This window comes from Canis lupus, chromosome 24, assembly GCF_011100685.1.
Source record: "Canis lupus familiaris isolate Mischka breed German Shepherd chromosome 24, alternate assembly UU_Cfam_GSD_1.0, whole genome shotgun sequence".
In the NCBI taxonomy this organism is placed as follows: Eukaryota; Metazoa; Chordata; class Mammalia; order Carnivora; family Canidae; genus Canis; species Canis lupus.
Genome location: NC_049245.1, coordinates 47,157,313 through 47,171,827, shown reverse-complemented (window position 1 = coordinate 47,171,827; position 14,515 = coordinate 47,157,313). Strand labels below are relative to the sequence as shown.

At 70.9% G+C, this 14,515-nt stretch overlaps 1 protein-coding gene across 2 annotated transcripts in view; it reads left to right on the top strand.

Annotated features, from left to right (window-relative positions):
* LAMA5 (laminin subunit alpha 5) overlaps window positions 1–14,515 on the top strand; it is a 45,774-nt gene that overhangs the window by 24,397 nt on the left and 6,862 nt on the right. For both annotated transcript variants that reach the window (XM_038572779.1, XM_038572778.1), the window contains exons 23-57: window positions 16–154; window positions 398–540; window positions 618–724; window positions 811–964; window positions 1,481–1,641; window positions 1,749–1,857; window positions 3,146–3,243; window positions 3,319–3,520; window positions 3,610–3,736; window positions 4,232–4,371; window positions 4,917–5,032; window positions 5,429–5,640; window positions 5,912–6,116; window positions 6,317–6,461; window positions 6,649–6,789; window positions 6,916–7,077; window positions 7,294–7,395; window positions 7,495–7,578; window positions 8,098–8,328; window positions 8,842–8,955; window positions 9,202–9,329; window positions 9,526–9,606; window positions 9,740–9,954; window positions 10,125–10,225; window positions 10,775–10,955; window positions 11,043–11,192; window positions 11,692–11,843; window positions 11,916–12,026; window positions 12,206–12,317; window positions 12,826–12,996; window positions 13,105–13,301; window positions 13,411–13,527; window positions 13,694–13,848; window positions 14,090–14,231; window positions 14,336–14,438. In XM_038572779.1, coding sequence (XP_038428707.1) covers window positions 16–154; window positions 398–540; window positions 618–724; window positions 811–964; window positions 1,481–1,641; window positions 1,749–1,857; window positions 3,146–3,243; window positions 3,319–3,520; window positions 3,610–3,736; window positions 4,232–4,371; window positions 4,917–5,032; window positions 5,429–5,640; window positions 5,912–6,116; window positions 6,317–6,461; window positions 6,649–6,789; window positions 6,916–7,077; window positions 7,294–7,395; window positions 7,495–7,578; window positions 8,098–8,328; window positions 8,842–8,955; window positions 9,202–9,329; window positions 9,526–9,606; window positions 9,740–9,954; window positions 10,125–10,225; window positions 10,775–10,955; window positions 11,043–11,192; window positions 11,692–11,843; window positions 11,916–12,026; window positions 12,206–12,317; window positions 12,826–12,996; window positions 13,105–13,301; window positions 13,411–13,527; window positions 13,694–13,848; window positions 14,090–14,231; window positions 14,336–14,438 — 5,008 coding nt within the window. The remainder of the gene's footprint in view (window positions 1–15; window positions 155–397; window positions 541–617; window positions 725–810; window positions 965–1,480; window positions 1,642–1,748; window positions 1,858–3,145; window positions 3,244–3,318; window positions 3,521–3,609; window positions 3,737–4,231; window positions 4,372–4,916; window positions 5,033–5,428; window positions 5,641–5,911; window positions 6,117–6,316; window positions 6,462–6,648; window positions 6,790–6,915; window positions 7,078–7,293; window positions 7,396–7,494; window positions 7,579–8,097; window positions 8,329–8,841; window positions 8,956–9,201; window positions 9,330–9,525; window positions 9,607–9,739; window positions 9,955–10,124; window positions 10,226–10,774; window positions 10,956–11,042; window positions 11,193–11,691; window positions 11,844–11,915; window positions 12,027–12,205; window positions 12,318–12,825; window positions 12,997–13,104; window positions 13,302–13,410; window positions 13,528–13,693; window positions 13,849–14,089; window positions 14,232–14,335; window positions 14,439–14,515) is intronic.

Sequence of the window (14,515 nt, the reverse complement as noted above, 5' to 3'; positions counted from 1 at the left end):
CCATGCCCCCCCCAGCCCAGGATCGTGGCAAAGCTGAACGTGACCTCCCCTGACCTCTTCCGGCTGGTCTTCCGCTACGTCAACCGGGGGCCCGTGAGTGTGAGTGGGCGAGTGTCGGTGCAAGAGGAGGGCAAGTTTGCCACGTGTACCAACTGTGAGTACCTGGGGGGCTCCCAGCTCCCCCACTGCCCGGCCTGCCCCAGCCCTGCCCCAGCCCTGCCCCAGCTGCTCCTGGCCCACTCCTTCCCCTTTGCCCCCTTCCCCTTTGCCCCCCTCCCTCCGCCCCACCTGGGGCCCCAGCGGGGGTGGGAGCCAGCCTGTGCCCTGGCCCTGGGGGCGCTGCAGCCTGGCGTGGCCCATGGGCTGAGTCTAGGGGTCTCCCCGTCCACATCCCCAGGCACAGAGCAGAGCCAGCTCGTCACCTTCCCGCCCAGCACGGAGCCTGCCTTTGTCACCGTGCCCCAGAGGGGCTTCGGGGAGCCCTTCGTGCTGAACCCTGGCACCTGGGCTCTGGTCGTGGAGGCTGAAGGGGTTCTCCTGGTGAGGCAGGGGCTGAGCGGGCTGGAACGGGGCCCAGGGAGGGGGCCGGAGTACCCACCTCTCGCCCTGCCTGCCAGGACTACGTGGTGCTGCTGCCCAGCACGTACTACGAGGCAGCCCTCCTGCAGCTGCGTGTGGCCGACGCCTGCACGTTCCGGCCTGCCGCCCAGCGCTCCGGGAACAAGTGAGGGCTCGCCTGGCGGGGTGGGGGGCCGGGCCTCCCTGTGCTCAGGCCGCCCACACCTGCTGACTGCCGTCGTGTCCCCCCAGCTGCCTCCTCTACACCCACCTGCCCCTGGATGGCTTCCCCTCAGCGGCGGGACCCGAGGCCTTGTGTCGTCACGACAACAGCCTACCCCGGCCTTGCCCCACGGAGCAACTCAGCCCCTCACATCCACCACTGGCCGCCTGCCTGGGCAGTGACGTGCGTGTCCCTGGGACCCCATGGAGGGGTGGGGGGTGGTCAGGACCTGGGGAGGGCGTGCCCTTGTCTGGGGGAGGGGGCGGTCTGGTCTGTGGTGCAGTGACAGGACACAAGTTTGACCTGGGGCATCAGGACACCTTTGGGGCCAACTGTAGACGGGGTATCAGTGACCCCCACCTCTGGCTTATCATGAGGAGGCAGCAGGTATTTGTTACCTCTGAGACCCAGGCTGGGCTCTGGGCAGCAGGCCCTCACCAGTGCTGAGGCCAGCGGGCCTTGGGGAGGCAGGGGAGGGTGGGAGAGAGCAGAGGCTGGAAGGCCAGGTGGCCATGGGGTGTCCTGGCGGGCTGCCCCAGGCAGCGAGGACAACAGGTGCACAGACTCTGGGGTCAGAGAGCGGAGGCTGTGGGAGCAGAGGGTGGGAAGGCCCGTGTGCAGCAGTGTCCAGGGAGGACGCGGAGGCTCGTTCTCCATGTGGGGCCTGGGGTGGGGCCTCTGATCACTTTGTCCCCCCAGGTGGACGTCCAGCTCCAGCTGGCAGTGCCACAGCCAGGCCGCTACGCCCTGGTGGTGGAGTATGCCAATGAGGACGCCCCCCAGGAGGTGGGCGCAGCCGTGCACACGCCCCAGCGGGCCCCCCAGCAGGGAGCACTCACTTTCCACCCCTGCCCTTACAGGTGCGCAGGGAGGGGAGAGGATTCAGGTCTGGGGGAGCCGTGTGGGAAGGCTTGGGCCCCAGGCCCCCCCCCCGACCCCCTGCTGACTGCCGCTGCCCCTCCCGCAGCGCCCTGTGCCGGGCCACAGCCCTGGACACCCAGCACCACCTGGCGGTCTTCCACCTGGACACGGAGGCCAGCGTCCGGCTCACGGCCGAGCAGGCCCGCTTCTTCCTGGTAAGGCCCTGACCCTTCCCCTGCACGGGCCCCAGGCCCCCCCTGTGGCTTCAGGCCTTTCAGAAGACACTAAGCAGCATCAAAGTAGGGGAGTGCTGAGCCCAGGGGCCATCACCAGCACCACCGACCGTGGGCACCCAGTCACGTTTCTTCTGGAATCTTCAGGATTTGGGTATTTTTTTCCCGTGGCCACAAATATATACTTGTTTAGAGAGCATTCCTGCGGCCACACGGGGCGGGGGGCCTGTGATGGGTTGGAGCTGGAAGGGAGACACCTCCTCGGTGCTCTGAGGACTGAGTCACGGTGACGCGGGCCTCTGCACACCCGTCTGCGACCACGAAGACCCGCGCGGTGTTAACCGTCGCTCTCACGCCCAGAACCGAGTGGGTGTCAGCTGGACACAGGAGCCGTCGGAGCGTTGCACTCTTACCGTGTTTCCTTGGTCCTGGTCTTTAGAAAATGTATCAGTCGTGCACATGTTCTAGTAAGTGCGTCAAGTGTTGACGAGAGACTTGCAGAGGGGAGGACCCCGTGGCCGCCCGCCGCGCTGGCTCGGCCCGCGGTGCTCCAGGGCACGGACCACGTCCCTTCGGCCCAGCCTGCTGGCGGCGGGGCACGTGCAGTCCACGCTCCCTTCGGCCCCATGGCGGGGAGCCAGGTCATTGCAAGGTGTCCACAGAGCCGCGTCCCGGGCATGCCCGGCATGTGCCCCAGCACCCAGCACCCAGCACCCAGGCCGGGAAGCCGCAGGCCCCGCCCCAGACACCCCGCAGCCCTGGTGGCCACCCCCCGGCTCTGACAGCCACCTCATCCGCCTGTTCCGGGGTGCGTAACCCAAACCACAGTGGACACGGGTCAGAGATGGGTCCCCGGTGTCACCGCGGCCACACGGCGTCCAGGCCTCTGCTGTGGGGCACGTGCAGACGGCTTCCAGGCCTCACGTTTGGCTGTTTGCCGCACCCAGACCTGCGTGGTGCTGGGCAGCACGGGCCCGAGGGCCGCTCAGCTGAGTGCTCGTCTGCGCAGGGTCCCTGTCACTGAAGCTGAGGGGGAGGCCGGTGGCCCACGTGCAGCCGAATCACCGCAGGGGGCGACAGGCTGGAGCCCGCGAGGAGAGCCGAGTGGTGCTCCTGGCCTGGAGACCGCGGAGCAGGGCTGGGGCTCGTGCAGCCGGCGGGGCCGGGGGGCAGGGGGCAGGGACTTGGGGTACAGACGGGCCGCCGTGGGACGTAGAGGCTGGGCGGCCCCGTGTGCGTGTCCTCGTCACGCCCCGTCCTCCGTCCGCAGCACAGCGTCACCCTGGTGCCCGTGGAGACGTTCAGCGTGGAGTTCGTGCAGCCCCGGGTCCACTGTGTCAGCGCTCACGGCACCTTCAGCCCCAGCAGGTGGGGGGCTGGGGGGGCTGGGGGGGGTGCGGCGGGGGTGCGGCTCGCAGGACTCACCTCTTCGCTCGTCCCCAGGGCCTCCTGCCTGCTGTCTCGCTTCCCGAAGCCGCCCCGGCCCATCATCCTCAGGGACTGCCAGGTGCTGCCGCTGCCACCCGGCCTCCCGCTGACCCACTCGCAGGACCTGACGCCCGGCGCGCCCCCGGAGGGGCCCCAGCCTCGGCCCCCCACGGCCGCGGACCCCGAGGCAGAACCCACTCTGCTGCGCCACCCCCAGGTGAGGGCCCGGCCGGGAGGGCCGCCGCGTGCGCTCCACCCTGGCCGTGGGCCCAGCCCTGCGCCTGCTGACCGGAGCGTCCCCCGCAGGGCACTGTGGTCCTCACCACGCACGTGCCGGCCCTGGGCCGCTACGCCTTCCTGCTGCACGGCTACCAGCCAGACCACCCCACCTTCCCCGTGGAGGTCCTCGTCAGCGGCGGCCGAGTCTGGCAGGGTGAGTGGCCGTGGGGCGCGGTGCGGGCGGGCCCCAGCTGAGGGCCTGCCGGGGTGTCCTCAGCCCCACGGTGTGGTCGTCACGAGACGTGGACGGATCCGTCCTAGAGGCCAGTTCCCAAGTGGGGTGCCCGGGGCCCAGTGCGGACGGCAGCCCCAGCCTCCCGGCCCCGTCCCAGCTCCCACTCGATTCCCTTATGTGAGCCGCGGCTCACCCTGTCATGTGACGTTGATGGTCCTTGTGTTCTCACGTACGTGTGTTGTTTTCGCTGGGCCGAGCTCAGGGACCTGCACCTAGCGGGCCTCTGAGTGGCCTCAGGCGAGTCACGTGTGCGCGTCGTGACACAGATGCACCGTCCTCGGCGGGCATGGCCCCGTCCCGTGGGCGTCTCTTCCTCCCTGGTGACTCCAGGAGCGCCCCTGGGATGAGGCCGTGGGCCAGAGCTGGTCCGTGGGGTGCGGGGGGCACACGGACCTGCCTTTCCTTCCCCTCCAGGCCATGCCAACGCCAGCTTCTGCCCACACGGCTACGGCTGCCGCACCCTGGTGGTCTGCGAAGGCCAGACGGTGCTGGACGTGACCGACAGCGAGCTCACCGTGACCCTGCGTGTGCCCGAGGGCCGGTGGCTCTGGTTGGTGAGTCCAAGGCTGCCGTGTCGCAGGCCGGGTGGGGCTAGCATCTCTGGGTGCAGACGTCCTGAACCTGTTCGGGGGCCACTGGCCTCTCAGCCGGGGTGCGTCCTCCGTCTGCCTTGGCCCAGCCCCACGCCAGGTGCCAGGGAGCAGCAGCCCCCCGGCCTCCAGGCCATAGTGTGAGGCTACGGTGCAGGGCGAGGATCTTCAGAGCCGAGATGCGTCCGCCAGCCCCTGGAGCCCTGCTGGTCGGGGCGGCCTTCCTGGAGATGGAGGCCTGGACGGGAGGGGCATGGGGGGCCGGGCGCTTCCCCTTGGCGGGCCTCCCACGGCCCCCAGGGCTCCATCAGGCCACGGAAGCCGACCTCCTCCCGCCCCTTGCTGGGGCCCAGGGCTGGCCTGTGACGCTGCCGCTACCACCTCAGTTGCCCTGCGGGCCGCTGGCCAGTCACAGAGACCCCCGGTGACCCGCTGGCAGGCACTGGTACCCTTCCCCAGCCCGGGTGCTCTCCGGGTCCGCGGGAAGGTGACGGAGCCCCGATCCCCAGGAGTATGTGCTGGTGGTCCCCGAGGAGGCCTACAGCTCCAGCTATCTCCGAGAGGAGCCCCTGGACAAATCCTATGACTTCATCAGCCAGTGTGCCACCCATGGGTACCACATCAGGTGGGCCGGGCTGGGGGCCAGGGCTGGGCTTGGGAGGGTCAGGGTGGGGGACTGGGGTTGGGGGGCAGAGCGGGGCTGCTCGGGGAGCAGGGCCGGGGCCTCGGAAGACAGGGCTGGGGGCTGGGGGAGCAAGGCGGGGCCTGGGGTTAGGGCTGGGGGCTCGGGGGCAGTGCTGGGGCTCTGGGGGCAGGGTGGGAGGCTCAGGGGGAGGGTGGGGGCTTGGGGGACAGGGGAGGGGCTGGGGGGACCAGGAGCTTGGGGGAGGGGCTCGGTGTGGGGGCAGGGCCAGGCTCGGGGGCAGGGCTGGGTGGGGCTGGGAGCCAGGGCAGGGGGGAGGCGTCGGGTAGGGAGGGGCGGGCGAGGGCTCTGGGCCTCACCACCAGCTTCTCGCCACAGCCCCTCCAGCTCGTCCCAGTTCTGTCGCGAGGCTGCCTCTTCCCTGTCTCTCTACTATAACAACGGGGCTCGGCCTTGCGGCTGCCACGAGATGGGCGCCACGGGCCCCACGTGCGAGCCCTTTGGGGGCCAGTGTCCCTGCCGAGCCCACGTCATCGGCCGGGACTGCTCCCGCTGTGCCACCGGCTACTGGGGCTTCCCCAGCTGCAGGCGTGAGTACTGCAGCCCGGAGCGCCGGCCAGGGGTGGGCTCTAACCCGAAGGGGCTTCCCGGCGGAGGGACACGTGGCTACAGGGGCAGGAGGACGTTCTGGAGCCTCGGGCAGCTTGTGGCCTGGGCCCTGCCCTCTGTCGGGTTCCGGGGACCGGGCGGCAGTTCCGGGCAACTGGCCCCCCACGTCGGGATCTGCCTGAGGCGTGGGGCCTGGAGCTGGGTGACACGGGCCGGCGGGGCGGGGGCTCACCACACGTGCGCTCCCCACAGCCTGTGAGTGCCGAGGCCGTCTGTGCGACGAGCTCACGGGCCACTGTGTGTGCCCGCCACGCACCGTCCCGCCCGACTGCGTCGTGTGCCAGCCCCAGACCTTCGGCTGCCACCCCCTGGTGGGCTGTGAGGAGTGTAACTGCTCGGGGCCCGGTGTCCAGGAGCTCACGGACCCCACCTGTGACGTGGACAGTGGCCAGTGCAAGTGAGCAGGGCGGGAGGGCTGTCCCGCGCCCCGGCTGGTCTCGGGTCCGGGTGGCGTTGCCACGGAGCACACTCCCTCCGGCTCCGGGCGGGGAGGGGTTCGCCTTGGGGGGTCGCCGCCCCCTGGGGCTGCTGCGGTCTCAGTTCAGCAGGAGAGGTGGGGTGGGGGGAGGCTCAGCCAGCCTCTGAACCCCTCGGCAGGTGCAGACCCAACGTGGCCGGACGCCGCTGTGACACCTGTGCCCCCGGCTTCCACGGCTACCCCAGCTGCCGTCCCTGCGACTGCCACGAAGCGGGCTCCATGCCTAGCGTGTGCGACCCCCTCACGGGCCAGTGCCACTGCAAGGTGTGGGGACAAGCGGGGCCCGGGTGGGGGTGTCAGCCACCCCCGCCTCCCGCGCTGCCAGCTGAACCCCTCCGGGGCTTCCTGGGTGCTTTGGGGAGAGTCAGCCCACGGGCAAGGGGGTGACAACGAGCCAGGGCGGGTCGGGCACTGCTGCATGAGGCCGACTGACCCTCCCCCCCGCCCCCAGGAGAACGTGCAGGGCCCACGGTGTGACCAGTGCCGCCTTGGGACCTTCTCCCTCGATGCCACCAACCCAAAAGGCTGTACCCGCTGCTTCTGCTTCGGGGCCACGGAGCGCTGCCGGAGCTCGGCCCTCGCCCGTCGGGAGGTGTGCGGCCCGCGGGACTTGGGGAGGGGATGCGTACCACCCTGCCCCACGGCGTGCCCCGGTGTGGGACGAGGCCCCGGGCCGCGGGACGGTGCTCAGCTCCGGGTCCCTCCCGTGCGCCCGCAGCTGGTGGACATGGAGGGCTGGACGCTGCTCAGCAGTGACCGGCAGGTGGTTCCCCACGAGCTGCGCGCGGAGGCAGAGCTGCTCTACGCTGACTTGCGGCGCGGGTTCGAGGCCTTCCCTGAGCTGTACTGGCAGGCCCCACCCTCCTACCTGGGGGACAGGGTGAGCGGGCCAGGCGGGCCCTGGGGAAGGCGCCGTGAGGGTGTCTGGGCCGCCCTGGAGTGGGGAGGACGGCAGTGGGGCCGCCCGTGTCCAGGGAGGGATGGGCCTTCCGTGAGGGTGCCGGGGCCTAGCCCCAGGGGTGCCCAGGACCTTGCTGTCAACTCTGGGCGTGTGGTCGGGATCCGGCCGGGTCCCATCCCTCTGCCCCACCTCCAGGTGTCATCCTATGGCGGAACCCTCCGCTATGAGCTGCACTCGGAGACCCAGCGCGGAGATGTGTTCATCCCCAGGGAAAGCAGGCCGGACGTGGTGCTGCAGGTGACCGACGGGGTGGACGTGGCTGGCTGGGCGGGCGGGCACAGTGGGCAGGAGCGGGTCGGCCCAGGTGCAGCCCTCACCTGCCCCCGCACCTCCCAGGGCAACCAGATGAGCATCACGTTCCTGGAACCGGTGTACCCGGCACCCGGCCACGTTCACCAGGGACAGCTGCAGCTGGTGGAGGTGAGCGCAGCCGGCCCGGGCGCCCAGGTCCCTTGACCCCGGGGGAGGCCCAGGGGCCCCCAGGACGGGAGACGGGCCTGGGCGCGGGTGCAGGCTCCTCCCGTCCCGCCGCCCGCTGCCCGGGGCCCGGCGCTCCCTCCCGCTCGGGTTCTTTCGGCTCCTGGGCTTCTCCCCCGCTTGGGGAGGTTGTGCGTCGTTGTTCCTGCTGCCTCCCGCGCCCGCCTTGGGAGCAGCGGCTCCTCCCGCACCGGGTCTTAGGTGTCTCGGTGACTGGAAGTTGAGGTGTTTACTGTGCTCCGATTTATCAATTTTCCTGCGTGGTTGGGGTTTTTGCGTCTTATTTAAGGAAGGGCTCGTCTCTCTGAGATCAGAAGTACCCGCGTCCGGAGCTGGCGTTTGCGCAGGGTGGGCGGCCGGGCGGCTCCCCCCGCGGGGCGGGCTGGTTTGGCTGCCTGCCGAGCCGCCGTGCCCGTGGTCTGGGTGTGTGGTCGGGGTCCCACCGAGCTGCTGTGCCCGCAGGGGAACTTCCGACACACGGAGACCCACAACGCCGTGTCCCGCGAGGAGCTCATGATGGTGCTGGCGGGCCTGGAGCAGCTGCACATCCGCGCCCTCTTCTCCCAGACCTCCTCGGCCGTCTCCCTGCGCCGCGTGGCGCTCGAGGTGGCCGGCGAGGTGGGCGGGGGGCCTCCGGCCAGCAACGTGGAGCTGTGCATGTGCCCGGCCAACTACCGTGGAGATTCGTGCCAGGTGAGGCGGCGGGCATGGGCACCCCCGGCTCTGCCCACTTCGCCCCCACCCGCTGGGCACTGCCGTCCCCGCTGCCCTGCCTTCCTGCCACGGGCCGGGCTGACCCATCTGCCACCCCACTGTCACCTCTGTCCCTGCCCGGCCCTCTGTGCACACGGCTTCCCTGGTCCCTTCACTGCCCCGTCCACCCGTCGTCCGGTCCACCGCGGCAGGGGCCCCCTGCCCACACCCCGCCGTCCCTCTCTGTCACGCATTCCCACCTGCCCACTTGCTTGTTCATCTGAGGGCCTTTGGGACCCCGTCAGAAGAGGTGTGTGGGTTACAAGGAGGTGGCCCCAGCCCATGTGGCAGGGCTGCTCAGCTGAGCCAGGGTGTCCACGTGGCTTTGGGGGCTGTGACTTCACGTATGGAGCGAGTCAGGGGAGGACCCCGCGGGGTCTGCGAGCGCGGTCCGTCCTCTGGCCCTGGGGGTGGCCGCGCTTCCTTTCCTGACCGCTGGTGCCCCTCCCCCAGGAGTGTGCCCCCGGCTATTACCGAGACACCAAAGGTCTCTTCTTGGGTCGCTGTGTCCCCTGTCAGTGCCACGGCCACTCAGACCGCTGCCTCCCTGGCTCGGGAGTCTGCATGGTGAGCAGGGTCCAGCAAAGGCAGGGCAGCCACCTGAGACAGACCGGGGAAGGTGGGGGCCTTGGGTCGGTGCTTGGGGTGCACTGGGGGAAGCCTGGGGGAAGGGAGGTGCTGCGGACCGGCCCTGGCTGGCCTTGGGCATAGAGCCCCTGGGGTGCGAGCTGGGTTGGGGTGAGAGCTGATTAGACCCTGCTGCTGGGAAGCAGAGCCTCCGCCCCCGGCGCTCACCTGTCCCTCCCGCCCCAGGGCTGCCAGCACAACACCGAAGGTGACCACTGTGAGCATTGCGTGGCCGGCTTCGTGCGCAGTGGGTCGGAGGACCCCACGGCCCCCTGTGTCAGCTGCCCCTGCCCCCTCTCGGTGCCTTCCAACAAGTAAGTGGGGTCAGCCCATCCAGGGGCCCGACCGTCGCGTGGGGGCCTACGCCTTCACGGCCCGGTAGGGAAGGTCGCCATCCCCTACCTGGTTGGGTCAGCACCGCCCTCTGGAGGCGGGGGCAGCTGGGGTGCGCTGGCCAGATGGGGCCCCTGGTGGTGTGCAGCGGCGAGAGAACCCCCTCTGTGCCTGCAGCTTTGCCGTGGGCTGTGTCCTGCGAGGGGGCCGCACACAGTGTCTCTGCAAACCCGGCTATGCGGGTGCCTCCTGCGAGCGGTGAGCGGTGGGGTGTGCGGGCAGGGGGGCAGGCGGGCGGATGGACAGACCTGGGGGCCGCAGGGTGGGCGGGTGGACCTGCGGGCGGGGGGCCAGGGAGGGACACAGGCCGCTGACCCCACCCGCGTCGCAGGTGCGCACCCGGCTTCTTCGGGAACCCGCTGGTGCTGGGCAGCTCCTGCCAGCCGTGCGACTGCAGCGGCAACGGTGACCCCAACCTGCTCTTCAGCGACTGCGACCCCCTGACCGGTGCCTGCCGCGGCTGCCTGCGCCACACCGCGGGGCCCCGCTGCGAGAGCTGCGCCCCCGGCTTCTACGGCGACGCCCTGGTGCCGGGCAACTGCACCCGTAGGCGGGCCCAACCCGGAGGGGCTCGTGGGGGCGGCGGGGCGCGGGGCAGCCCACCCGGAGCGGGGCGAGCCGGCGGCGGGAGTGAGGGGCCCAGGCCGGAGAGGCCCGGGCGGGCTGGGGCGCAGGGAGGCCGGGGCCAGGCGGCGGCTACAGCACGGCCTCTGCAGGGTGTGACTGCGCGGCGTGCGGGACAGAGGCCTGCGACCCCCACACCGGGCGCTGCGTGTGCAAGACGGGAGTGACCGGGCCGCGCTGTGACCGCTGTCAGGTGGGGCTGCCGGGGGCGGGGCCTGGGGCGGGGCGGGGCCTGCTGGTGGGGCGGTTCTCGCTTGGGGCGGGGCCTAAGGGCAGGGGCGGGGCCTGTGGTGAGGGCAGGGCCTGTGGGGGCGGGGCCTGCAGGTGGGGCGGGCCTTGGCTGGGGGCGGGGCCTGCAGGGGGCTTGGCGGGGGCGGGGCCTGCTGGTGTGGTTCTTGGCTGTGGGCGGGGCCTGGGGGCGGGGCCTGCAGGGGGCTTGGCTAGGGGCGGGGCCTGTGGTGTGGTTCTTGTTGGGGGCGGGGCCTGGGTAGGGGCGGGGCCTGCTGGTGGGGCAGTTCTTGGTTGGGGGCGGGGCCTGCCGGTGTGGTTCTTGTTGGGGGCGGGGCCTAAGGGCAGGGGCGGGGCTTGCATGTGGTGACTCGGCTGGGGGCGGGGCCTGTGGTGAGGGCAGGGCCCGTGGGGGCGGGGCCTGCAGGTGGGGCGGGCCTTGGCTGGGGGGGCGGAGCCTGCAGGGGGCAGGTATGAGCCCCCCCCCCCAGCCTGACCGCAGCCTGTACCGCAGGAAGGATACTTCGGCTTCCAGGACTGTGGGGGCTGCCGCCCGTGCGCCTGCGGACCCGCCGCGGAGGGCTCTGAGTGCCACCCCCAGAGTGGGCAGTGCCACTGCCGGCCGGGGGCTGGAGGGCCTCAGTGCCGTGAGTGCGCCCCCGGCCACTGGGGGGTGCCCGAGCAGGGCTGCAGGCGTGAGTACAGTGGGTGGGTGGGTGCTGGGGGGTAGCTGGCGCCCCAGGATCCTTTGCCCGCCACTCACCCTGCCCCTCCCCACCTAGGCTGCCAGTGCCAGGGGGGCCACTGTGACGTGCACACAGGCCGCTGCACATGCCCCCCTGGGCTCAGCGGGGAGCGCTGTGACACCTGCAGCCAGCAACACCAGGTGCTGGTGCCAGACGGGCCCGGGGGCCATGGCGTCCACTGTGAAGGTGTGTTCCTGCACTGCAGGCCTGCTCGACGGCCACTCCTGTCTCCCCAGCTCCTCCAGGTCCACGAGGGGCCCCTGCCCCTCACCACCTGGTGGCCCTTATGTCTCTCTCCATTTCCAGAGAAGCCTTGTGACCCCCGCCCCCCTCTCAGTTTTCCAGGGGACCCCTGGACTCCGTGCTGGCCACACTCCCGCCTTTTGATCCCTACCAGCCCTGGCCCCTGGCCAGCCTGGAATCCCTTGAGCTTGTACTGACTTCCTGGCACCTGCCCCATGTTTAGAGACCTCTTGATCCCTGTGCTGACTTTTCAACCGGTCCTAAAAGCCCCATGCTTCCCTCTGACCCTCACCAATCTCATCCCCTTCGGCCCGGCTCCATATTCCCGGGCCAGCTCCACGACCCTGGGCTGACCCATCCCCACCACGCTGACCCCACAGGGGTCCTTCCCTGCCCTCGCGCCAACCCCTGCCCCGCACTGACCCACCTGTGCTGCCCGCAGTGTGTGACCACTGTGTGGTCCTGCTCCTCGACGACCTGGAGCAGGCGGGCGCCCTCCTCCCTGCCATCCGGGAGCAGTTGCGCGGCATCAACGCCAGCTCTGTCGCCTGGGCCCGGCTGCACAAGCTGAACGCCTCCATTGCCACCTTGCAGGTAGGTACCTGTCGGTCTGGCCTTCCTGATTGTCCTCTCAGGTTGCAGGCTCTCACCTGCTCTCCTCCCCAGAGGCAGCTCCAGAGTCCCCTGGGCGTCCGCCACGAGACAGCGCAGCAGCTAGAGGCCCTGGACCAACAGAGCTCGAGCCTCGGGCAGGATGTGCAGAGGCTGGACAGCCAGGCAGGCCCCGGGGACCCCCGCCCGGGAGGCCCCTCCCATCGAAAGCCCCTTCCCCTGGAACCCTCCCCATCAGAGACTGCACCCCCAGAGGCTCCTCTCTCAGGGCCACAGATCGTCCCTCTCCCAGGGCCACAGATCCTTGGTTCAGGCTGTGGCCTGATGGGATGCTGTGTCCACAGGCCACGAGAGCCCTGGCCCAGGCCAGCCGGCTGCTGGACAGCACTGAGGCCTCGCTGGGCCGGGCACAGACGCTGCTGGTGGCCATCCGGGCTGTGGACCGCGTCCTGAGTGGTAGGGGCCAGGGCCAGCCCGGCCGGGCAGGGGATGAGGGCAAGCCGCGTGGTGCTCCGGGTCCGCAGGCTTTGAGGGACTGGCAGGGTTTGGCTGTTGCTATGTGGCCGAGGGAACAGCAGGGCAGCGTGGGAGGCAGGAGAGGGTGCGGGTACGGCCAGACCAGGGGCAGGTGGGCGCCGTGGGCATGCCAGTGCCCTCCTTGGGGATCCCCTGTCCCCCTTGGGGGTACTCTGCTCTGTGGGAAAATCTGCTTAGTTACAAACAGGTCTGTTGTGAAGAGAAAAGACGGGGGGGCAGGGAGGAGGTGGGATGGCAGCTGACCTGGGGCAGGGGCTGGCGGAGAGGAGGCCGCGGGGTGCTGGGGTGGGGCTGGGGAAGGCCAGGGGGCCGGGCAGCGTGCTGGGGCCCCGAGAGTGCTCGGCTGCGGTCTCGGGCGTGCGAGTGAGTGTGCAGAGGTCCTCCTGGGCAGCAGGCCGGCCCGACAGCCCTCCCCCGCCCCCAACAGAGCTCGAGTCCCAGACGGACCTGCTGTTCCCGGCCAATGCCTCCGCCCCGTCGGGCGAGCACGTGCGCCGGACCCTGGCCGAGGTGGAGCGGCTGCTGGGGGCGATGCGGGCCCGAGACCTGGGAGCCCCGAGGGCCGCGGCTGAGGCCGAGCTGGAGGAGGCCCAGAGATGTGAGTGGCTGCAAGTGGCTTGAGCTGGGCCAGACGGGGGCTGGGCAGGCCCAGGGAGGGGGGGGAACCCGGATCCTCACCCAAACCACCGTCCCCACCTGGGCGCAGTGCTGGCCCGTGTGCAGGAGCAGCTGACCGGCCGCTGGGAGCAGAACCAGGCGCTGGCCGCACGTGCCCGAGACCAGCTGGCCCAGCACGAGGCTGGCCTCATGGACCTTCGAGGGGCCCTGAACCGGGCGGTGGGCACCACTCGGGAGGCTGAGGAGCTCAACAGCCGGAACCAGGAGCGCCTGGAGGACGCCCTGGTGAGGGGCCCTCTCCCCCTGCCCACTCCCGCTCCTATCCTGTGGCTTCTTGTCACCGCCCCGTCATGCTTCCGTTCCTGTCCCCCTGTGCTTCCCCCACGGACTCCAGCGGCGGAGGCAGGAGCTGTCCCGGGACAACACCACTGTGAGGGCCACTCTGCAGGCCGCCAGCGACATCCTGGCCCGGCTGTCTGAGCTCCTGCGGGGTATGGACCAGGCCAGGGAGGTGAGTGCTGCCCCTCCCGGGGGCACCGAGGCAGGTTCCCACGGGGGCTCGCGTTCTCCAGGCTATGTGGGCCGCTGGCCAGAACACAGACTCTGGGTTCCCGGATGCAGGGAGACTAGTAAGGGGGTTGAGGGTCCCGCTTAAGGCCCCACCCGCCCCCACCCAGGAGTATGAGCACCTTGCTGCCAACCTGGACGGGGCCCGGACGCCACTGCTCGAGAAGATGCGGGCCTTCTCCCCAGCAAGCAGCAAGGTGGAGTTGGTGGAGGCCGCGGAGGCCCATGCGCAGCAGCTGCACCAGCTGGCCCTCAACCTGTCCAGGTGCGAGGCCTGCAGAGTGCCCGGGGGCGCAGGCGGTCTGGGAGGGCTCTCGGAGGAAGGTCCCAGCAGAAGTCCCGGCCCGCATTGGCTTCACAGGATCAGAGAGGCCCGCCTGGCGGGCAGCGGGGCAGGGGCTGGAGCGGGCGGGCAGGTTGGCCCGGCAGCGGTGAGGCAGGAGAGCCTGAGGGTCTGGCCTGCAGGCCACTGACCTGCCCCGTGTCCCCCACCCGCCCGCACGCAGCATCATCCGTGGCGTCAACCAGGACCGCTTCATCCAGCGCGCCCTCGAGGCGGCGCACGCCTACGGCAGCATTCTACAAGCTGTGCAGGCCGCCGAGGGGGCCGCCGGCCAGGCCCTGCAGCAGGCGAGCCACGCGTGGGCGGTGAGGCCCTGACCCTGCCCGCAGCCCAGCGCGAGCCCCCTCACGCCCCGGCCCCTGGTGCCCGCCAGGCGGGTCTGAGCCGCATCCTGCCCCCATGTCTGCAGGTGGTGGTGCAGCGGGGCCTGGCGCCCCGAGCCCGAGAGCTGCTGGCCAACAGCAGTGCCCTGGCGGAGGCCGCGCTCAGGGAGCAGCAGAGGCTGGGCCGTGGTGAGTGCCGGGGAGCCCCGGCTCCGGTCGCATTTGGGGGCGCGGTGGTCGGCGACTGAGGGTGACGGCTGCCCCGC